The sequence below is a fragment of the Loxodonta africana genome, chromosome 3 (assembly GCF_030014295.1).
Source record: "Loxodonta africana isolate mLoxAfr1 chromosome 3, mLoxAfr1.hap2, whole genome shotgun sequence".
NCBI classification, from domain to species: Eukaryota; Metazoa; Chordata; class Mammalia; order Proboscidea; family Elephantidae; genus Loxodonta; species Loxodonta africana.
The window spans coordinates 103681758-103706608 of NC_087344.1; the positions used below are offsets into that span (position 1 = coordinate 103681758).

The window sequence follows — 24851 nt, forward strand, 5'->3', positions numbered from 1 at the left end:
TGTAATCTTTAGGTTTGCCTTCCCATTCATTTTTTTTTTCCTCCATTTGTGTTTAGTCTGCTTTTTAATTGTCCTTTGAGTTTTTAAATTTCATTTATTGTATTTTTAATTTCCAGAAGTTCTGTTTGGTTCCTTTTCAGATCCTCTTGACTATTTTTGACAACCTCTTGTTCCTTCAGTGTACTTTCCATGTCTTCTTTAATAGCTTTAAATAAATTAACCATACTTATTTTATATTCCCTATCTGACAATTTTAATATCTGCAGTCTGATTTTATACTTTGTTGTTTCTGCTGATTTTAGCTCATGCTATTTTGTTTTCTCATGAGTTTACTGATTTTTTAAAAATCAGTAAACTCACGTTACTTGTAATTTTATCTGTGGGAATTCTTTGAGCCCTGAGTCTACTGTGCCTCCCTCTACATAGAGTTTGTATTGTCTTCTGCCAAGGACCTGGGACACTGTCCAAAAGTCAAATTAAATTCCTATCTTAACATTTTTGGGGGGCCATATACTTGGTGTGAATTCAGGCCCCAAACTGAGTACATGTAGGTTATGGTTAGGAATTTTTAGGGGAGGCTTTTTCTTTTTTCCTGTACTGCCAAGAACCAAGGCAGAGGTAAGTATTATATGCACCATCTCCCCAAAGACTTTTTTTTTTTTTTGATCTTAGTAGGGGGTTCTCTGACCTTGAACTTCTACCTGTTCAGTCCCCAGGCTTTTTTTTCTTACCCATTGCATAGGGCTTCTTAGTACCCAGGCTATAGGGGAAGTTGAAAATAACTAAAATCAGGGTATAGGGTAAAATAAGATAATTTAAAAAACATGTTATTTCAGTATTACCAGTGTATATAATCAAGTGTTTAATGGGAATTGAGTACGGGACAAGCATATATTACACTTTTTTATACATATTGTTTACATACATTACTTATTCTAATATCTGTGTCATAATGTTTGAGTTTACTCCGTTACTTCTCTCTTCTGGTAAACAGGACCCTTACTGCCTGTTTTAAACTTTGCTCTAAAATTACCCCATTAAGAAAGTCAACAAACTGAGACTATATTTGGAGTAGTACATTAGTATTGTTATCACACATCATTGTTATTAGGTACAGTTGAGTCAGTCCTGACTCTTAGTGACCCTATAGGACAGAGTACAACTTCCCCATAGGGTTTCCAAGGAGTGACTGGTGGATTTGAACTGCCGACCTTTTGGTTAGCAGCCATACTCTTAACCACTACGCCACCAGGGTAGAGTATTTATAGGTATTTTTTATGGATAGATATTATATTTTTGTCATTTTTCAGAGAGAAAAATAAAAATGCTAAACACTAACAAAAATGGTGATTCTATCAGAGTTCTTAACCCCATCATAAAGAATATAACATTTTTAGCATTTACACGTGAAGAACTTCTAGATTATGGAAATGCTGAAAGCATTAATGAATAAGCATAACATCTGTGATTCCTCTGAGAATTTTTTCCCCTTTATTAATTAAAATACTTTTTTTGTTATTTGTCTTTATCATGCTTATTTTAGTTTGTCTTTTTTAAGATTGTAATTAGGAAGCACTTAAGTGAGGAAGCTCAGGTTAGCTTGTTTGGTACTAATGTGTTATTTCTCCTTTAGAAATGCGTATGCAATATAGGCAAACTATGTTACTGTAACTTAAAATTTTCAAAAACTTTTACCCCTTCAATTTTTAGTGTTGCTCAGTAATTAACTTCTGTAGACCTAACAAATATTGGATAAATATTGCTCATTGCTTTTAAACAAGCCACGGGGAGGAGACAAACCTTGATTTTAGCTACTGGTTATTTATTGTCTCTTGTAGAGATTCATAATTCCTGTATGCTTGATCTAAAGTGTTACCAATGATTTTAGAGCGGATAGCAACATTTGAACTGAGGAAGGTTATTTTATTTTAATAATCTTTTTTTCTCTCCCCAAAGCTGTATTGATTGTGTAGGAGGAGAAAGTCATAGAGATTCAGTGTTTGTACTGTATTAAGCCTTTATGACTGTGTTCTATTAATTAGGTTAGTTTTTCTCTGTTAATTAGGTTAGTTTTTCTCATCTAACCAGTTGCTATTTGTAATGTTTCTTCTTACTTTCCAGGCACGTATAAAAGGGGGATGTTATTATGGAAAATTTTATCCAAATTCTCTCCTCATAGAATTTTTAAAATTTCAATATAAAGGCAATTAGTATGTATTGTTAAGAACGAAACTAGTTGTTTAAACTATACTATAATTCTGAATAGTTCAGCAATTAAAATAATAAGTAAAATTTTAAGTGGTGCTTAAGACCATCTCCCTGAAAATGAGACAGAATTGTGGCTCTGCATATATACATTAGCGTGTTTTCTTTGTGTAATTCTGAGTTTCATGTAAATGAATTTGTAGAATTAATCACTGTGGAAGGAATCCTTTTTGCCCTTCCCAAGTGAAGCTCCCATAGGTACAGTTGGGTTGTCCTTCTGGGTTGCTTTAAGGGCACTTTAGCAGTTTTAAAAAACTTAAGTACTAATTTCATAGCCAGTGTCAGCTGAATTTATTGAAGTAGGTCAGACTCTGGATAGAAACTTGTTTCTCAACCCTAAAGAGAGTCATTATCCATTCTTCTATTTGTTAGAGAATGGTAATAAATTCTTCCACAATGACCACAAGTCTAGGGCAATTGCAGAAAATCTAGATAGTTGGTTTTTTGGGTATAGGAAATTACTTAAGATCCTCTCTTTATCCTAAGTAGAACAAAAACAAACACCTAAAATCAAAACAAAATAATAACAACAACAAAATAATAAAAAGCAGTTCCTTTTTCTGCAAAAAAGAAACCATACAGTATGGTTGTATTCCTTAAAGTAGAAATACACACACACACACACACAGATCTCTAAACTACACATGTAAAAATAAAATTAATTCATTTTTCCATTATTTTCCTTTCCTTTTAAGAGGTTAGTTTCTCCTGTTCAGTTTAGTTAAGCATATTTTTAACGTAAGTATGTAGCATTTGCCTGGCAATATGTTTCCTTTTGTCGTAGTAGAAGCACCTGACTTAATACTCTTTAAAAGTGAAAGTTAGGAATTTTATTGAGGAATAGAGATATTCACGAATCAGAGACATTATTACACTCAGGCAGAGTACAATAATATTCTGAAGTGCGGAAGGGGAGTGAGGTTTTTTATAGGGTGGAGTAAACAAAGGCTATATGCTTGCAGGCACAAGGTGGGTGTAAGGCAAAAATCACAAAGAGGCAGTCAAAGCACAATCTTTCTTCACATTAGCAATTCTATTTGTTAACACCCTGGAACATTCTGAACAAATCATTCTTCCGAGAACAATTGCGAACAATTGAGTTAAACTTTCTATAACAACTGTATATCTGGTCCCTTCCTCTTAAGATAACAGGCTATGCTTCAACACTGTTACAAATAACCAAGAGCCATGTGAAAAGCAGGAGTGGAGCCAAGGTCTTAGTGAGTGAATCAAAATGGAGTCAGATTTAGGTCTGGGTCAGCTATTCTAGTTATGCCAGGTGCCTCAGGTTTTGGGGTCCACTAACACACTTTGAGCTATTGAAAATCAAATTCTTTGTCCATAGGAACTAAAATTCTTGTTGGGATTACAATTAGAGAATAGTAGTCATGTGACAAAATATATGATACTGAAAGTATAAGTATTATGAGAAGTTAATAATTAATGATGAAATATATTTATAATTTATATGGAGAATTTCATGGAAGATTTAGGATGGTTCTTGAAAGGTTGATATGAGCTGACAGAAGAGGTACGTGAATAGGGATCAAGCAGAGTTAGCAAAGGCTTAGGATTTCAGAGTAAGATAGTGACTTCAAGATGTTTTGGGGCAAGAACCTATTCATGGGCATTGTGTTAAAGCAGCCCTGGCATAAGTAGTTGATCTGTCATCACAACTTGCTTAATGTTGCACATCCAGTAAGTGGAAAATTAGGGGCTGACTCTTGAGTCTTTTGAACTAAAGTTTTTTGCTATATCACACTGATGATATCAGTATCCTTGCTATAGCAACATTAATTGAGAATCTACTAGGTGCCACTATATCCTGAGAATACAAAAATGAATAAGACATGGCACTTTCTGAGACAGAGGAGTGTGTGTTTGTTTGTATGCATACATGTGTGTAAGTACTGTGAGTAATTCCTTATGCCAGTCACTCCGTGAGTATCTGGAGATCGAATCTGATTTTCCCATGATTGTCTCATGGAATATTTGTATAATATAGTCACTAAATGCAAAAATCTACTTAATGTAGTATTCATTTGAAGAAATGATAGTTCTGAAATTGGAGAAAATCTGGGTTGGATTTAAGTGAGAGAGAATACTTGCCAATGTGGCACACCTTTCCGAGGGATTCATGAGTATATCTGTATCTGATTTTCACCTTACGTCCTGATTTTAAAACCTGTGGCTTCACTGTACCTCTTTGGGCCTTCTCACAATTTTGTAATGAATTGCTAACTAAATAGTAGGTGGTTACTATTTACTGAATGGAATTACGTTTATATAACTTTAAGTGAGTTAAGGTAATAGCCTATTTTACCAAGCTGTAAGGCAATACAAAATAGGATCTAAGAGCATGGATTATGGATCTAATCTCCCAGGGTTCAAATCCAGACTCTGCTACTTATTACCTAGGTAACCGTAGTACCTCTGGTTTTTCAATCTGTAAAGCGGGGATAATAACACCTGCTTCATAGAATTATAAAGTACATAGTACCTAGTTGGCTCTATGAAACATTAACTATTATAAGTGTTATCTCTTATTTGCAATTTTGAAATAAAAAAAACAGCTTTATAAACCAAACCTCCAACGTTTAGGTTAGCTGAACGTATTAACTATTTGCGCCAACCAGGGACTCCTAGAAATTGAAAGTTTTTTTATAACTAATTTGACAGCAAAGCCTCATCTAACTAGTGTCTTTGTAAAGTGTGCTAGTCTGTTTTTAGTTCTGTACTTGACCTTACATTATTTATATTTAGTTTGTAAAAGTCCTTTGTAACTTATAGATATTAATTATTGTTATACTTATTGGACCTTATAGTTGAAAGTTTCTCTCATGAACTAAAAATACTCAGACACCTTAGTATTATTAATATTAACAGTGGCTTCTATTAATTGAATGTTTAGTATGTGCCAGGTACTATATTGGCTATTTCATATCCATTGTCTTATTTATCCCAGTAGTCCTCTAGGTAGGTAGTATTGATATTGTTTTTAATGTGCTGAGGCTAAAGGATGTTCAGTAATTTGCCTCAGGTCACATGGTCACTAAGTAGCAGGTCTAGGACTCAGACCTCATCTCTCTAACTTCAAAGTTTTTAGTTCTTTTCTCTAAGCTATACTGCCTCTGTAATTTAGAAAAGTTCCATAAGGAAAAAAAAAAATCACTGACATGCTAAAGTATATTGGTGTCTTGTTCTTTTTACCTTTCATCTTAGGTGCTGGAAAACCCCCTATGTTTGGTGATTATGAAGCGCAGAGACACTGGCAAGAAATTACTTTTAATTTACCAGTCAGACAATGGTATGGATATTTCAACTTAATTCTGTTGTTTATCATAATCAGTTAATATAGATTATTTGAAGGTATTTTTAAATTTAAAAGGAAAGTATGTATTTTCTTCATCTTGAGCATCGTCATCTCCTGCATACTGATGCCACTTATATATTGCCTTGCATTTCCTAGGTCTGTTTGAAAGTTCATGATCCCAAAAGTTACCCGTATACTCAGTTACCAGCTGTGATGTGGTACTAAACTAGAACTTTTGTTGATAGAACACTATTGCATGCCTCAGAAGTTCCTCTGGACTTCTGTGGAACCATCATGGGCTAAAAGTATTTCTTCTTTCTCCGTTCATCCACCACTTTCCCCACTAAAAATCACTGTTATTATAGCCAGAGGTAAAAATAGAAGAGAGCCTTGGCAGTAGCAGATGGCTAAATTTGTGGAGCTGAAACAGGGCCAAGGGGAGAAGCCTACAATAACAGGATTTGTTTTGAACTCCAAAAAATTCAAATGTGTTCTTTTGGTTTGAACATCTTTGAATATCCTGCGTCTAGTATAAGGCATGGCACATTGGAGATCCTCAATAAGTATTTGTTGAATGAATGTTTAAATGTTCTTTTCCACACCATGTCATTTCCACAGCTTTCTCTGTGTGTTACAAAGGAGGAGGCCAGCTCTGCCCTTCACTGGTCTCATGGTACAGTATATATAGAACCTGCTGTTGTTCAGAACTCAGAGAATTTCATGGAAGTCTTTATTAATTGTTATTGCTCTTAATCTCATGAACAACGTTGATTAGCTTTAATTTTATGTCTAAGTCTACCTGGAAGTTTCCCAGTGTTGCACTGTTAGGAATGTATGAGGTGTAAAAAGCAATAGCTTAGTGGTGAGAAGTGTAGATACTAAGACTGCCTGAATTCAAATCCTAGCTCTACCATTTACTAGCTGCGTGACCTTTGACAAATATTTCTTTGCCTCAGCTTTATCACTTGTAAAGTAGAGACGATAAGAATACATATTTCACTGGGTTGTTGGGAGGCTTGAATAAAATGATACGTGTAAAACACTTAGAACAATGGCTGGTATATAGTGAGCTGTCAATAAATGTTGGCTGTGGCTGCAGCTTCTCAATAACTGCCTGTCATTTTTATTGAAAATGTTCTAGTAATGATATTGCTTACTGACTTTTTGGACGCTTAGTAGGTTATTCTCTTTTAGACTGGCTAACTGTTCGTACTGTTCTATTGATAGCTTTGGTCACTACTCTTATGTAACTCCTTCATCAGAGTTTCATGAAAAAACTTCGTACTGAACTTCATATTTAATTGGTTGGCAGCAACCCTAGTTAGAGTGTAGAGCATTTCAAATAGAGACCAGCTAAATATTTGGCACTGTTCTTTATTGTTCTGTTTTGAGCATCTTTCAGATCCTCAGACATCAATTTAAAGAGTATCAACTATTTAGATTATTGACACATTCTTAATGTTTTTTCTTTTGCTTGAAAGGTAGATTAAGGTGATAATTGCTGAGGCTATTTTTTATGCCCCCCCCATATGATTTTTTAAATTGGAAAATATATATTACGTAAAGTTTGTCATTTTAAACATTTTTAAGTATATAGTTCAGTGACATTAATTTATTTACAATGTTGTGCAACCATCGGTAGGTCTTTGGGCTGGTGAAGTGGTTCAGTGGTAGCTGTCAAGGTTTCAGGCTTTTCCTGTCTTTCCTCTCTGCCATTCTTTCTTCTTAGTATGTTGATTTTTCATCTTAAGTTTTTTACCCTGTGGATATGAGGTGACTTCCAGGGCTATGGGCATTGCAAATTTATACAACCATGCTGAAGGCAAGAAGACCTTCCTTCTACCTCTCTTTTTGTCCTGGAGCAAAATACTTCCACCTTTAAAACAATTATTAGCAAAAAAGAAATGCCTGGCTCAGTGCAGGCATGGTTTTGTATCTGGAGCTGGGGGAAGAGTCCAGCTTCCCTGAGCATATTGCTTTCTAAACAAAATTGAAATTTTGTAAATCAAGAGGGTTGGTGGGAATGACTGTTTATTTCAGCATTGTTTGTAATAATGAGAAATCTGAGACACTCTAAATGCCATTTTGTAGGTGTTATGAGTTCCATATTGTCCTCCTAAAATTCCCGTCTTTCTCGAACCTCAGAATGTGACCTTATTTGGAAATAGGGTCATTGCAAATGTAATTAGTTAAGATGGGGTCAAAGTGGAGTAGGGTGGGCCCTTAATCCAATATGACTGATGTCCTTATAAGAAGAAAAAAAGAGATATACAGGTAAAGAGGAAAGATGGAGGCAGAGATGGGAATTTTTCTGCCACAAGCCAGGGAACGCCTTCGCCTATCAGAAGCTGGAAGAGTCAAGAGAGGATTCTCCTTTAGAGGCTTTGGAAGGAGCATGGCCTCCTTAATTTTGGATTTCTAACCACCAGAACAGTGAGAGAATAAATTTATGATGTTTTAAGTCACCCAGTTTGTGGTAATTTGTTATGGTAGTCCTAGGAAACTAATACAGAAGGAAAATGATTAAATAAAGTATATTTCCCTTTATGAACATATACACGTTTTTTCTAGATGGAGTTCTACAAATGGAATCTCTGAAGGAGATAGTTTTAATGGATACCAACACCAGAGTATCTCTTTCCCCGTAACCTTACCAACACTTAATAATATCAGAATTTTAAAATTTGCATGTCCTTGAGTACTTGTGAGGCTAAGCATCTTTTCCTGTGCTTATTGATCATTTATATTTCTTCTCAAAATTGACTGTTTGTATCTTTTCCTTATGTTTATAATAGATGGCTTGCTTTTTCGTAATGATTTCTATGATTTTTAATAAACAGTTGTATTAGTTTTCTATGCTATAACAAATAACCAGAAATAGTAACTACTCATAAACGTTTATTATCACAGTTTCTTTAGGTCAGAAGTTTCAGCAAAGCTTAGCTTGGTCCTTCATTCAGGGCCTCAGAAGGCTGCAATTCAGTTATTGGCTGCAGTCTTACCAGAGGCTCAACTGGAGAAGGATCCTCTTCCACTTCTTTCAGGTTGTTGGCAGAATTAATTTTCTTGCAGCTGCAAGTCTCTGGGCTTTTCTGCTTTTTGGAGACCGTCTTCAGATTCTAGAGTCTGCTCTCAGGTTTTTATGATGTGGGCTTCTCCACTGGCAACTTACTCATGATAGCTTGCTTCTTCAAAGTCAGTGAGAGGAAGTTTCTTTAGTACAGCTTCTAGCAAGACAGAGTCTTATATATACATATAACATAATCATTGGAGTGAAATCACATCACCCTTGCCATATTCCGTTAGTTAAAAGCAAGTTGAAAGTCTTGTCCATACTCCAGGGGAGGGCATAAACACCAAGAGATGGGATTCATGGGGGCCACCTTAAAGTCTGTTGACCACACAGTTTTCTACGTATTAATTCCTTTCCTTATATAAGGGTCTGTGTATCTTCTTCCTCTCTGTTCTTGCCTTTGAATTTTTCGTATGGTGTCTTTTGTCATATAAAAATTTTACATTTTGATGTCTGTGTCATCAGATATATCCTTTTTTTTTTCTTTATGGGTATGATCCATTTTGAGTTAATTTTTGTGAAAACTTCAAGGTCTGTATCTAGATTTATTTTTTTGCATGTTGATGTTCAGTTGTTCGAGCACCATTTGCTGAAAAGACTATCCTTTCTTATCGAATTGCCTCTCCTCCTTTGTCAAAGATTAGTTGACCGTATTTTTGTGTGTCTCTTTCTGGGCTTCTGTTTTATTCATTGGATGGACTTGTCTATTCTTTTGCCATTACCACACTGTCTTGATTACTGTAGCTTTATAGTAAGTCTTAAAAGTTGGGTAATGCCAGTGTTCTGACTTTGTTCTTCTTCAATATTGAGTTGTCTATTCTGAATCTTTTGCTTTTCCATATAAGTTTTAGAATCAAGTTGACAATATCCACAAAATAACTTAGTTTCATTGGGATTGCATTGAATCTACAGATCAAGTTGGGAAGAACTGTTAGAGTAATAATATTGAGTCTTCCTATCTATGAACATGAACTATCTCTCCATTTATTTAGAGTTTCTTTGATTTATCTAATCAGAGGTTTGTAGTTTCTCTCATGTAGATCTTATATATGTTTTATGAGGTTTATACCCATGTATTTAATGCTTTTTATTGCTAATGTAAATGGCTGGTATATAGGAAAGCGATGGACTTTTGTTATTAACCTTGTTATCTGCAACCTTGCTATAACTGCTATTCTAGGAGGTTTGTTTGTTAATTCTTTGGGAGTTTTTACATAGACAGTCATGTTGTCTGTGAACAAAGACTGTTTTATTTTTTTCCTTACTTATCTGTGTATCTTGTATTTCCTTTTCTTATTGCATTAGCTAGGATTTTCAGTATAATGTAGAATACGAGTGGTGAGAGGGGGCATCTTTGTGTTGGTCCTGATCTTAGGGAAAAAGCATCTAGTTTCTCACCATTAAGTGTGTTAGCTGTGGGTTTTTTGTAGGCATTCTTTATCAAGTTGAGGAAGTTCTCCTCTATTCCTAGTTTGCTGACAGTTTTTATCATGAATGCACATTGGATTCTGTGAAATGGTTTTTCTGTATCTGTTGATATAATCGTATGATTTTTCTTTAGCCTGTTGATGTGATGGATTACATTAATTTATTTTCTAATATTGAACCATCCTTGCATACCTGGAATAAATCCTACTTGGTTATGGTGTATAATTCTTTTTATACATTTTTGGATTGAAATTGCTAATATTTTGTTGAGGATTTTTGCATCCATATTCATGAGACATTTTGGTTTGTAATTTTCCTTCCTAGTAATGTCTTTGTTTGGTTTTGGTATTTACGTCGTGCTGACCATCTAGAATGAGTTAGGAAGTGTTTCTTCTGCTTCTGTTTTCCAGAAGAAATTGAAGAGAAATGGTTTCATTTCTTCTTTAACTATTTGGTATAATCTGTCAGTGAAACCACCTGGGCCTGGTGCTTTCTGTTTTGGAAGGTTATTAATTGTTGCTTCAGTTTCTTTAATAGATATAGGCCTATTTAGATTATCTGTTTCTCCTTGTGTATTTTGGTAGATTGTATCTTTTAAAGAAATTGGTCCATTTCATCTAACCTATCAAATTTGTAGGCATAGAGTTGTTCAAAATATCCCTTTATTACTTTTTTAATGTCCATGTGGTCAGCAGTGATCCCCTTTATCATTTCTGATGAAAGTGTGTTCTTTCATTTTTTGTTGGTTAATCTGGCTAGAGGTTTATCAATTTTATTGATCTTTTTGAAGAACCAGCTATTGTTTTGTTGATTTTCTCTATGGATTTCCTGCTTTCAATTTCATTTATTTCTGCTCTAATTTTTATTATTTCTTCTGCTTACATTGGGTTTCATTTGTTCTTCTTTTTCTGGTTTCCTAAGGTAGAAGCTTAGATTACTGATTTTAGATCTTTCTTCTTTTCTAATATATACATTCAATGCTGTAAGTCTCCTCTAAGCCCTACTTTCACTGCATCCTTATGATAAGTGGTATTTTCATTTTCATTAGCTCAAAATATTTTTAAATTACTCTTCAGACTTTTTTTGACCCATGTGTTATTTGTGCCTTATTTAATCTCCAAATAATTTAAGATTTTCTAGCTTTCTGTTACTGATTTCTAGTTTAATTCCATTTTGGCCTGAGAGCATACGTTATATGAGTTCTTTTCTTTTAAATTTGTTAACCCCCATGCGTCTGTCAGTTTATTGTACTGTGGGGGTTTGCGTGTTGCTGTGAAAATGGAAGCCATGCCACTGGTATTCAGATACCAGCAGGGTCACCCATGGTGGACAGGTTTTAGCTGAACTTCCAGATTAAGACAGACTAGGAAGAAGACCTGGTAGTCTACTTCTGAAAAGAATTAGCCAGTGAAACCCTTATGAATAGCTGTGGAACATTGTCTGATATAGTGCTGGAAGATGAACCCCCAGGTGGGAACGCACTCAAAATACAACTGGGGAAGAGCTGCCTCCTCAAAGTAGAGTCAACCTTAATGACGTGGATGGAGTCAAGCTTTCGGGACTTTTCATTTGCTGATGTGGCACGACTCAAAATGAGAAGAAACAGCTGCAAACTTCCATTAATAATCAGAATGTGGAATGTGTGAAGTATGAATCTAGGAAAATTAGAAATTGTCAAAAATGAAATGGAACACAAAAACATTGATAACCCTAGGCATTAGTGAGCTGAAGTGGACTGTTATTGGCCATTTTGAATCAGACAGTCGTATAGTCTACTATGCCAGGAATGACAACTTGAAGAGGAATGGCATTGCATTCATCGTCAAAAAGAATATTTCAAGATCTATCCTAAAGTACAATGCTGTCAGTGATAGGATAATGTCCATATGCCTACAAGAAAGACCAGTTAATAGGATTATTCAAATTTACAAACCAACCACTAGGGCCAAAGATGAAGAAATTGAAGATTATTACCAACTTAGGCAGTCTGAAATTGATTGAACATGCAATCAGGATGCACTGATAATTACTGGTGATTGGAGTGCAAAAGTTGGAAACAAGAAGGATCGATATTTGGAAAATATGGCCTTGGTAATCAAAATGATGCCGGAGATCACATGAACGAGCTTTGTAAGATCAGTGACTCCTTCATTGCAGATACCTTTTTTCACCAACATAAATGGAAACTAAACACGTGGAGCTTGCAAGATGGACTACACAGGAATCAAATTGACTACATCTGTGGAAAGAGATGATGAAAAAGCTCAGTATCATCAGTCAGAACCAGGGGCTGACTGATGAACAGACCATCAGTTGCCCCTATGAGAGTTCAAGTTGAAGCTGAAGAATATTAGAACAAGTCTACCAGAGCCAAAATACAACCTTGAATATATCCCACCTGAATTCAGAGACCATCTCAAGAATAGATTTGACGCATTGAACGCTAATGACTGAAGATTAGGCAAGTTGTGGAATGACATTGAGGACATCATACATGCAGAAAGCAAGAGGCCATTAAAAAGACAGGAAAGAAAGAAAAGACCAAAGGATGTCAGAAGAGACTCTGAAATTTGCTCCTGAATATCGAATAGCTAAAGCAAATGGAAGAAATGGTGAAGTTAAAGAGCTGAACAGAAGATTTCAAAGGGCAGCGTGAAAAGACAAAATAAAGTATTATCATGACATATGCAATGATCTGGAGTTAGAAAACCAAAGGGGAAGAACACGCTCGGCATTTCTAAAGCTGAAAGAATTGAAGAAAAATTTCAAGCCTTGAGTTGTAACGTTGGAGGATTCTATGGGGAAAATATTAAACGATGCAGGAAGCATCAAAAGAAGATGGAAGGAGTACACAGAGTCACTATACCAAAAAGAACTGGTTGATGTTCAACCATTTCAGGAGGTAGTGTATGATCAGGAACTGATGGTACCGAAGCAAGAGGCCCAAGCTGCACTGAAGGCACCGGTGAGAAACAAGGCTCCAGGAATTGACAGAACACCAGTTGAGATGTTTCAACAAATGGATGCAGTGCTGGCAGTGCTCACTCGTCTGTGCCAAGAAATTTGGAAGACAAGCTACCTGGCCAGCAGACTGGAAGAGATCCATATTTATGCCTGTTCCAAGGAAAGGCGATCCAACTGAATGCAGAAATTATCAAACAATATCGTTAATAACACACACAAGGAAAATTTTGCTGAAGATCATTCAAAAGCGGTTGAAGCAAAATATCAACAGTGAACTGCCAGAAATTCAAGCCGGATTCAGAAGAAGACATGGAACCAGGGATATCGTTGCTGATGTCAGATGGATCTTGGCTGAAAGCAGAGAATACCAGGAAGATGTTTACCTGTGTTTACTGACTATGCAAAGGCATTCGATTGTGTGGATCATAACAAATTATTGATAACATTTTGAAGAATGGCGATTCCAAAACACTTAATTATGCTTATGAAGAACCTGTACCTAGATCAAGAGGCAGTCATTCAAACAGAACAAGGGGATACTGCGTGGTTTAAAGTCAGGAAAGGTGTGCATCAGGCTTGTGTCCTTTCACCATACCTGTTCAGTCTGTATGCCGAGCAAATAATCTGAGAAGCTGGACTGTATGAAGAAGAACGGGGCATCAGGATTGGAAGAAGACTCATTAACAACCTGCATTATACAGATGACACAACCTTCCTTGCTGAAAGAGAAGAGGATTTGAAGCACTTACTGATGAAGATCAAAGACCACAGTCTTCATTCAGTAGGGATTACACCTCAGCATAAAGAAAAAAAAGATCCTCACAACTGGACCAGTAAGCAACATGATGATAAATGGGGAAATGATTGAAGTTGTCAAGGATTTCATTTTACTTGGATCCACAATCAGCAACCATGGAAGCAGCAGTCAGTAAATCAAAAGATGCATTGCATTGGGCAAATCTGCTGCAAAAGACCTCTTTAAAGTGTTAAAAAGCAAAGCTGTCACCTTGGATACTAAGGTGTGCCTGACCCAAGCCATGGTGTTTTCAGTCATCTCATATGCATGGGAAAACTGGACAATGACTAGGGAAAACCGAAGAATGGACACCTTTGAGTTATGATGTTGGCAAAGAGTATTGAGTATACCATGGGCTGCCAAAAGAATGAACAAATCTGTCTGGGAAAAAGCATAGCCAGGATGCTCCTTAAAAGCAAATGTGGTGAGACTATGTCTCAAATACTTTGGATATATTATCAGGACGGCTCAGTCCTTGGAGAAGGACATCAAAGTAGAGGGTCAGCCAAAAAGAGGAAGACCCTGAATGAGATGAATTGACACAGTGGCTGCAACAACGGGATGAAGCATAACAATGATTTTGATGATGGCATAGGACCAGTTAGTTTTTCGTTCTGTTGTGCATAGGGTTGCTATGAGTCGGAACCTACTCGATGGCATCTAACAGCAACAACAATAAATTTGTTAAAGAGTGTTTTAAGGCCCAGAATGTGGTCTGTATTGGTGAATGCTCCATGTGACTTTGAGAATTTTTTTTCTGCTATTTTTGGATGAAGTATTTCATAAATGTCAGTTAAATCCAATTGATTAATGGTGCTGTTCAGTTCAACTGTATTCTTACTGATATTCTGCATGGTGGATCTGTCAATTACTAATAGAGTGGTATTGAATTCTCCAACTATAATAATGGATTAGTCTTATTTTTCCTTGCAGTGCTATAAACTTTTGCTTCACGTATTTTGACGCTCTCTTGCTAAGTGCGTACACATTAAGGATTGTTATGCATTCTTGGAGACTTGACCCCTTTATCATTATGTATTGCTCTTCTTCGTCTCTGATCATGTTCCTTGCTCTGAAGTACTTTGTTTGGAATTAATATAACTATCCAGCTTTCTTTTGATTAGTGTTATATGCTTTATCTTGTCTCCATCCCTTTGCTTTTAATCTATCAGTGCCTTTATATTTAAAGTGGGTTTCTTGTAGACAACATATGCTTGAGTTTGTTTTTTAATCCACTCTGATAGTCTCTTTTAACTGATGTATTTAGACCATTTACATTTAAAGCAATTATTGATAAAAGTTGGATTAATATAGACCGTATTTGTAACTGTTTTCTATTCATTGCCCTCTTCTTTCTTCTTTTTTTAAATCTTCCATTCTTTTCCTGCCTTCTCTGGTTTTAACTGAACACTTTATATGTGTTACGAAATCAGCTGCGTCTCCCAAAAATACATGTTGAAATCTGTTAGATCAATTAAAGATAAGAAAAATAAAAGATTTTATTTTATTTTCATTTATTCCTTCTCTAAGGAGTTTTTTTTTTTTCTTCATGTTGATCTGAGTTTCTTTTTCTTCTTTTAAATTAAATTTATTGAGGCATATTTTGCATGCAGTAAAAGTCATCAGTGTTAAGTGTTTAATTCAAGTAGCTCTGGCAACGTATGCGTTTGTGTTGTTGTTGTTGTTATGTGCCGTAGAATTGGTTCCGACTCATAGTGACCCTATGCACAACAGAACGAAACACTGCCCAGTCCTGAGCCATCCTTAAATCGTTGTTATGCTTGAGCTCGTCGTTGCAGCCACTGTGTCAATCCACCTCGTTGAGGGTCTTCCTCTTTTCTGCTGACCCTGTACTCTGCCAAGCATGATGTCCTTCTCCAGGGACTGATCCCTGCTGACAACATGTCCAAAGTATGTAAGACGCAGTCTCGCCATCCTTGCCTCTAAGGAGCATTCTGGCCGCACTTCTTCCAAGACAGATTTGTTCTTTCTTTTGGGAGTCCATGGTATATTCAATATTCTTTGCCAACACCACACACAATTCAAAGGCGTCAATTCTTCTTTAGTCTTCCTTACTCATTGTCCAGCTTTCACATGCATATGATGTGATTGAAAATACCATGGCCTGGGTCAGGCGCACCTTAGTCTTCAGGGTGGCATCTTTGCTCTTCAACACTCTGAAGAGGCCCTTTGCAGCAGATTTGCCCAATGCAGTACATCTTTTGATTTCTTGACTGCTGCTTCCATGGCTGTTGATTGTGGATCCAAGTAAAATGAAATCCTTGACAACTTTAATCTTTTCTCCGTTTATCATGATGTTGCTCATTGGTCTAGTTGTGAGGATTTTTGTTTTCTTTATATTGAGGTGCAATCCATACTGAATGCTGTGATCTTTGATCTTCATTAGTAAGTGCTTCAAGTCCTCTTCACTTTCAGCAAGCAAGATTATGTCATCTGCATAATGCATGTTGTTAATGAGTCCTCCTCCAATCCTGATGCCCGTTCTTCTTCATAGAGTCCAGCTTCTCAGATTGTTTGCTCAGCATACAGATTGAATAGGTCTGGTGAAAGAGTACAACCCCGATGCACACCTTTCCTGACTTTAAACCAATCAGTGTCCCCTTGTTCTGTCTGAACAACTGCCTCTTGATCTATGTAAAGATTCCTCATGAGCACAATTAAGAGTTCTGCAATTCCCATTCTTCATAGTGTTACCCATAATTTGTTATGGTCCACACAGTCGAATGCCTTTGCATAGTCAATGAAACATAGGTAAACATCCTCCTGGTATTCTCTGCTTTCAGCCAGGATCCATCTGACATCAGCAATGATATCCCTGGTTCCACATCCTCTTCTGAAACTGGCCTGAATTTCTGGCAGTTCCCTGTCGATACACTGCTGCAGCCTTTTTTGAATGATCTTTAGCAAAATTTTGCTTGTGTGTGATATTAATGATATTGTTCTATAATTTCCACATTCAGTTGGATCACCTTTCTTGGGAATAGGCATAAATATGTATCTCTTCCAGTCAGTTGGCCAGGAAGCTGTCTTCCATATTTCTTGGCATAGACGAGTGAGCACCTCCAGTGATGCATCTCTTTATCGAAACATCTCAATTGATATTCCATCAATTCCTGGAGTCTTGTTTTTCGCCAGTGCCTTCAGAGCAGATTGGACTTCTTTCTTCAGTACCATCGGTTCCTGATCATATGCCACCTCTTGAAATGGTTGAATATCGACTAATTCTTTTCGGTATAATGACTCTGTGTATTTCTTCCATCTTCTTTTGATGCTTCCCGTGTCATTTAATATTTTCCCCATGGAATCCTTCACTATTGCAACTCGAGGCTTGAATATTTTCTTCAGTTCTTTCAGCTTGAGAAACGCCGAGTGTGTTATTCCCTTTTGGTTTTCCATCTCCAGCTCTTTGCACATGTCATACATTTGTGTAGCTACCACCAAATAATGATATGGAACATTTTCCCCACCAAAGAAGCTTCCTCTTGGCCTCTTCCCCATCCCCTCAACTTAAAATAAAAAAAAAAAAATCATAATCAGTTAACCCACAGGTATTCAAAGAATGACTCATTTTTCCCCGTTCTTGTGTTAGACTCTGTGATATAAGGAAGAATTTTAAGACAAGTTTCCTGCCCTAAATGAACTAAAAATTCTAGTTGGGGAAGAGGAGCTAAGAGAGAAGGAAAACAAGAGGTGGGGAGGGAAGGAGAGCAGAAGAGAAGAGAAAGAGAAGAAGGAGAAAGGAGTAAGGAAGGGTAAAGAGGGCCAGATGTAAGTTCCACAGATGAGCTGGAATGCTGTCCTCGTCATCTGCCACCTTTCTGACCTAGAATGGAACAGATGTCCCTCATTTCCACCCCCACGTACGGTGACTGCCACTGTAGAGGAGCCCACCATTTCCATCTCCCTTCCTCTTTCTAGGCCTCTGCTCTCCTCCTACCTCTCTGTCTGAGTCCCAGATGCTCCCTTTCCTCCCACTTCCACCTGTGTGAGACATCCAGCCACTACTCAGACCAGCACCCTGGCCTTTCGTGCCCTCTTCTGGACTAATGGGACAACCAGTGAACAACCTGGCTTCATGTTTAAGGCTCAGGGGTAGCAAATGCTTTTGTCTTGATGATTGAGAGAGAATAATCAGTCTGTAGGCAGCTAGTATAAGGAACTCTGGTGATGCAGTGGTTAAGTGCCTGGTTGATAATCAGAAGGTTGGTGATTTGAACCCATCAGCTGTTCCATGGAAGAAAGATGTGGCAGTCTCCTTTTGTAAAAATTTATAGCCTTGGAAACCCTATGGGGCAGTTCTACCCTGTCCTTAGGGTCACTGTGAGTGGGAATCAGCTTGATGGCAATGGGTTTGTTTGTTTGTTTGTTTTGGTTAGGCTGTTAGCATAGTGAAAAAAATTTGGGCTTGCAAATTGGGAAGTCCAATTTTCTCAGGCTCCCCTGGCCTGTGAGTTTGAATAAAGTCACTGTAACAGTAATTACTCAAATTTAACTTTTGCTGCCCCCCTCCTACCACCTTCTTCCCACGTATAATGAGCAAGGAGGTTATAATCTGGGATTGGTGTCCTCTGGGCATGGGAGATATCCAAAGCTGATTCTTGTGGGGCACCAATGATGGACCCTTTTGAGGTTTTCCCATTGTAAACCTTTTTTACCTATGGTTCCTGTGATATGGGCTATGTCTCCTCTGTCTGCTTCTTACCACTTCCCCCTCAGCCCACTGGTTCCCTGTGTAGATCCAGATTTCTGACCTATATAAATTTTCTTTCTCTGACAAACGTCTTTTAACATTTCTTGCAAGGCCGATCTACTGATAACACATTCCTTCAATTTTTGTTTGTCTGAGAAAGAATTTTTCCTTCACTTTTGAAGGATAATTTCACTGGACAGAGAATTCTAGGTTGGTGGTTTTTTCCATTAACACTTAAAATATTTCATTCTACTTTTTCTTGCTTGCATGGTTTCTGAAGAATAAATTTAGTTTTCTTAAATTCACAGAATCTTGCATAGAGTAGATTCTTGTTACATGTCGGTTAAATTGTTTTCAAACAAGTTCTTATTAGAAGCGTACCTGTTCCATGAAGCATTTCTTTTTACATAAACCAAATTCTGTGTGCTTTCTGGTACTGATTTTTTTAGTTGTGATTTTTATATTGTTCCTGAATTTGTTAGACTACCTGAAGCAAATCGTCTACTTTGTTGCATATTTTTGGTTGCTTCAGTGTTAGTCATGGTTAGGTCTATAAGATAAGGTGACAGTATGTCCTGGTTTGCTTGGTAGTACTGGTTTGTGCCTGCTGTCCTGGCTTTATTATTAATAGTTTCCTCTTTCACTCTGAAGAGTGCCCTGGTTTGAATGATAAATTATTGGGTCGCTAATTAACGAAACCTTGTAATTGTGAGCTCAGAAAAAATTTTAAGTATATTTGTTGAATATTGGTTAATAGAATAGTGCTTTCTTTTTTCTTTTTCAGGTATTTTAACACCAGTGATAACAATTTACAGTATTGGGGGCTGGATTACCCACCTCTTACAGCTTATCATAGTCTCTTATGTGCATATGTGTAAGTTTTTCTTCCTTAATTTAACTTTAAATATTTGTGCCTTTAGTAAATATACTAAGAAACAGGGTGATCTGCCTTTGTTGAATAGAGGAGAGATCAGTTGTAGCTATTACTGTATTCTGCTTTGTAAAGCACTATGGCTTTATAAACAGGTTGTAAGAAAGGTAGCTATCAAAGTTTAAACATTCTATTCTTTGTAGGATAGGCTAGAAAGAAATGCAAAAATCCAGCTTCATTTTCAAAGTTTTGTATTTTTATGTGAATCATGTGTACTGTCTATGTTTGCCAACCTCACCCCTCCCCATTCGGAAGCACTTAATGAAAATAATTCAGGAGCAGGGGAGGATGTGGTTGGCAAACAGACATAGAGGGTGCACGTTATTTGCATAAAACCACAGTAGAGATGTTACCAATTATATGGGGACTACTGTGAAATATATTTAATATGGATTGGTTGTGCATGAATTGACTCGATGGCACTGGGTTTGGTTTTGGTTTTGGTTAGTTGTGCATAGGAACACTTTTTTCTGGAATGACCCACAGTAAGGTCCAGATACCATTCTGACTAAACTGTAGGTACAGATATCATTCTGACTAAACTAAAATTACTCTAGTGTTTTACTCTATGAGTAAGATGGGGACTAAAATTCCTACTTTTAAAGAAGTAGAATGGTTTAAAAAGATAAGGAACTTTATTTTGGTGGAAACTCATTTTTCCTGTTTAGTGGTATTCCATCTCAGACTTTAGTGTGTCAGGAGAAATTTGAGGAACTTCTTCACAATGTATCTCCTGAACTTATCTTACTTATTTTATTATTTCAACTTCAACTATTTCCTATTTTGTAAAAATTAGCTTCATAGATTCAAAATAAGACCCTGAACTTCATGACAGCCAGTTATACTTTATAGTGTTTGGGGCAATGTAATATGATTAAAATTTTTATTTATATTTAATGATTGTTTAATTTTATACAGTGGTTTATGATCAATAGCTGTTTATTGTAGCTGACTGTTATGATAACTGAAGATTATAAATGATAAAATATGATCCTCTGGCCAATACTAGTATATTGTTCTTTACAAAGAACGTGTTTTGTAAATGAAATGTAACAGCAGGTTGTTTTTACACTGGAACAACTGTGAAGGTAGGGCTTATAGTTCCGTGTTGTATGGTTTTGTTGAAAGATGAGCAAGGCAGACCCTGTTTGATAGCTTCAGTTAGTTTCACATGATTAAATAGGAAGCGCTAAGTTTAAGTGTTGACTTTATTGCTTTATAAGAGCAATAGCTAATTCTCAAGTTTGTATGTTCTCAGATGTCCTTATTGCTAAAAGTAATAGAAGAATAAAGCATGTGCGTATATGCTTTGGTTTGCAGGGCAGAGTTTATAAATCCAGACTGGATTGCTCTCCATACATCACGTGGATATGAGAGTCAGGCACATAAGCTCTTCATGCGTGCAACAGGTAAAAGAGCAATAGGTATGAGTGTGAAATTTGAATTTTTAGAAATTTTGGACCAACTAATAAAAGGTACTGTTGTTATTCTTACTGACTTTTTAAATTGTGTAACTATTAAGACCAAAAGTAGAGAGGGATAATTCTCGGTGTTTTACATTCATTATCTTACTTAATTCTTTGAATCCCCATATGCAGCAAATACTATTATTACCCTATTTTAAGCTGAGGAAGCTGAGGAGCAGTGAAGTGAGGCAACTAACTTACCTGAGATCAGACAACGATAAATTGAGCCTTTAGTTGTTGAGGCTACTGCTGTAATATCCTAATTACAAATCCCTTTCACCTTTTCCTTAAACCTTTCAGTTGTAATTTATACATTGTTGCTAAATTAAGTATTCTACTCAACAGATGTTTATTGAGCATCTACTGTGTGCTGTTCTAGGAACTTGAAAGTAATAAGCTTAGATTTTTTTAAAAGCTGTGCCTAACTTAGACTTTAGTGCTAGCCTGGGCCTTTGCCTTATTTAATCTAAATTTAGTCAGAATTTATTTCTGTACTAGTCGTCAAATCTCAGGCTGAAGAGATAATCCCCCTCTGCCACCAATGCTTAACCCTCTCTGAACTAACTGCATACTCACCACGTGATCAGTCAGCTTCTGGACCAATACCTGTGTTTGCAGGGAACTCACAACCTTTAGAGACAGCCTGCTCTGTTTTCAGAGAGCCCTAATCATTAAAAATGTCTTTCTTACAGTGAACGTCTACTAGTAATTTCCTTGGGTCACACAGAGTAAGTTCTATACCTAACACTCTACAGGTATTTGCGGTCCTCTCTTCTCCAGGTTAAGCAGTCCTAGATGTGTCAGTATCCCTGAGGTGATCAGTTTGTTGAATGTGATTGTGGCTTTGAAGCCTCTGGTTGTGCTCTGTTCTTTTGCATGTATTCCAGTTTGTCAGTGTCATCATAAATGTGGCGTCTGGAGCTGAGCATAGTGTTCCATGCATCTAACACAGAAAGTGGATCACTTCCCTTTTTCTGGACACTGTGTTTAATGCAGTACACTGAGAAAAAAGACGCTCATCGGACAGCTGTTACACTGTTAAAGAACTTAATGTATCTGCTTTTCTGTGTTCTAAAAGGACTGAACCATCAGAATTGTGAATTGCCTTTTTTAAAAACTTACTTTAGTTTCCTCTTTAAGCTCTTTATATGCATTAATTAGTAAAGATTTATATATTTTTTATAAACATTAACATTTTAAAAGATTACCCTATGCATTACCACATTTGAGTTTTCTTTATATCAGAAAATTTAGAGTATGCAGATAGTAAAAAAAATACTGAGAAAAAATTGTTATCTGCCCATGCTTGGAGTTTTCCTCATTTTTAAGTACAAGTCAGAGCAAAGAGAAAATTTAGTTTGGATTGTATCTAATTAATGTGTAAGCTTGCTAGAGAAAATTTAGAAAAGAGTCTCTTTAGTACTATATCAGTTGAAATCAGGCAGAGATGAAGAGAATAGAAGGGCTGGTTATGGAACAGACTTGTCCAGGGTGGGTAGGCACCTTGTATTAATAGAATTCCCAGTCAGGACTGGAGAGGGAGGCAGTTAACGGGCTACTGTAGATCCCGATGGACTCACACTTAAACTATTCGCTTGTTTTTTCAGTTTTTATTGCTGATGTGCTGATTTACATACCTGCAGTGATTTTGTACTGTTGCTGCTTAAAAGAAACTTCAACTAAGAGAAAGGTAAGTTTTAAACAACCTAACATTTTGTCTCTGAAATGGTTTCTTTATTAGCTTGACTATTAAGTATAGGTCTTAAGGAAGCCATGCTTTTAGGAATAGATAGAATAATGGGGGACAGAATATCTTCTATTAATTAATTTTTATTTGGAAAACATCAATTTATCTTACAGTAATTATCTCAGTGCCCTACCATAGTAATTATAAGATGGACTGAATTTTAGAGGTTATGTACTGCTAAATTACACAGCATGCTGAGTTTACTGCCTAACTGGTAAATCTGAATTTTGAGCTGGTTTATGAGAATGACTAAACTGAAAAGCATTTTTTGTTAAGTTGCTGTATCCTCATATTCACCGTTACCAAATACTCTTTTTGATTATTGCAGATAGTTTAATTATTAGATTAACTTTTCTGATGTGTGTTTCTAAAAGTACTTCCTCTGACAAATAACCTCTTAGTGATTTTTCCTTTTTTATTGAAATGTTCTATGTCACCCCTATGAAAAGTTCAGTGCCTAAAAGAACTATTTTATGAAAGCTGACAAATTTTGGTAGATAGAAAATACAGCACCTCAGCAAAGGGGGAACATTTGCTACTGTGTTAAATGAAACCACACTTTACCTTGTTTAATCTAAGTAACAGATTACTAATTTCACAGTGTTTTTCTTTACAGATTACTAATGTATTGTGCATATTGCTATATCCTGGCCTTATTCTTATCGACTATGGACATTTTCAGTATCCTTTACTAGTTGAGAAATGAAGTCATTATTTGCATATTATGAAATCTAGGCTCAAATGTGTATAATGTCATCCAATAATGTCTTATTTGCTGGGGTGCTTGCTTATATAAATTATTTTCACAAATATATAAAATAATCTGTTTACGAAGGTTTTACTTGAAGGGTAGAGTACAGATTTATTAAAAATAGAATTACTTTTCACACCTCTTTGGTCTGGGAATAAAATGTTAGTGACTGAGTAGCTCTTTCTGGGAAGTTGGAATACGAGTGCCGAGTATAGTTATGCCCTTTTCATTCTGAAAAGATGTAACATGTGTCCTGAGTGTTATCTGATACTTTAAAAAAGGGAAACAGTCTTATAGTTTATTGAGCTCTAAAACAAGATGATTCTCCAGTAAATGGTGGTAGCCAGGAAGCTTCGGGAAACTAAAACTGATAGAATAATTAAAACCTATTATGTGGATTTATGATTATATTTTTTCATACCTAAAATAAAGGACAATCAAAAACAAACAGGTCTCAGAGGATAAATTTGTAAAATCTGGACCTGGTTGTCCAATTTGTATTCTAGTTTATTGAATGTTACTCTCTGTCCCAAAGGAAAAAAAGGAACCGTAACACCCAGCAACGTGATGGCTTAATAAATCCTTTCAATGCTAACATGTTTTAGTTGTAATTAAATTAATTTGGGTATCTATCAAAGGGCTGGAAACCCTGATGGCATAGTGGCTAAGTGCTACGGCTGCTAACCAAAGGGTCGGCAGTTCAAATCTGCCAGGCGCTCCTTGGAAACTCTGTGGGGCAGTTCTACTCTGTCCTATGGGGTCGCTATGAATCGGAATCGACTTGACGGCACTAGGTTTGGTTTTTGGTTTTTAACAAACGGCTTGCAAAAGATAATCAAATCTATAGCTTTCACAATTTAGCTTGATTTTTTGAAGAGGGGGATAAAAGTAGCCTCTACTTTGTAAGCTTGTGGGATCACTGACTATGCCAATCAAATACTCTGGTAACATCAAGAGCATCTGATGTAAAAGAAAGAAAAAGTAAAAGCCAGTCACCAGATTTTTTAAACTATTTTTATTATGAAATGAAACATATACAGAAAAGTACTCAAAGTATAAATGTGCTTCTTGGTGAATTGGTATATGTTGTATAACCCGACAGATTATTTTAAAATCACGTAAGAAATATGTTCTGTAAAATGCAAGATCTCTTTTAATTATTGAACTAATTTCCTTGACACAGAAACATATATAACTCTGTGAGTCTTGGCTTTGCTTTGTGGGGTGTTCTTGGCGTATCTTGTGACTGGGACCTGCTAGGGTCACTGGCATTTTGTTTAGCTGTAAATTATAAACAGATGGAACTTTACCACTCCTTGCCATTTTTTTGCTTTTTACTTGGCAAGTGTTTTAAAAAAGGCCTGAAAGGAAAGGGGTGAGTGGTTTTTAAATATTGGAATAAAAAA

The 24851-nt window shown here is 36.3% G+C and overlaps 1 protein-coding gene across 15 annotated transcripts in view; it reads left to right on the forward strand.

Moving 5' to 3' along the window:
• ALG6 (ALG6 alpha-1,3-glucosyltransferase) overlaps nt 1–24851 on the forward strand; it is an 86973-nt gene that overhangs the window by 21097 nt on the left and 41025 nt on the right. For all 15 annotated transcript variants that reach the window (XM_023549507.2, XM_023549508.2, XM_064282081.1 and 12 more), the window contains 6 exons: nt 5488–5572; nt 19335–19424; nt 20802–20890; nt 22555–22637; nt 23311–23375; nt 24635–24820. In XM_023549507.2, coding sequence (XP_023405275.1) covers nt 5488–5572; nt 19335–19424; nt 20802–20890; nt 22555–22637; nt 23311–23375; nt 24635–24820 — 598 coding nt within the window. The remainder of the gene's footprint in view (nt 1–5487; nt 5573–19334; nt 19425–20801; nt 20891–22554; nt 22638–23310; nt 23376–24634; nt 24821–24851) is intronic.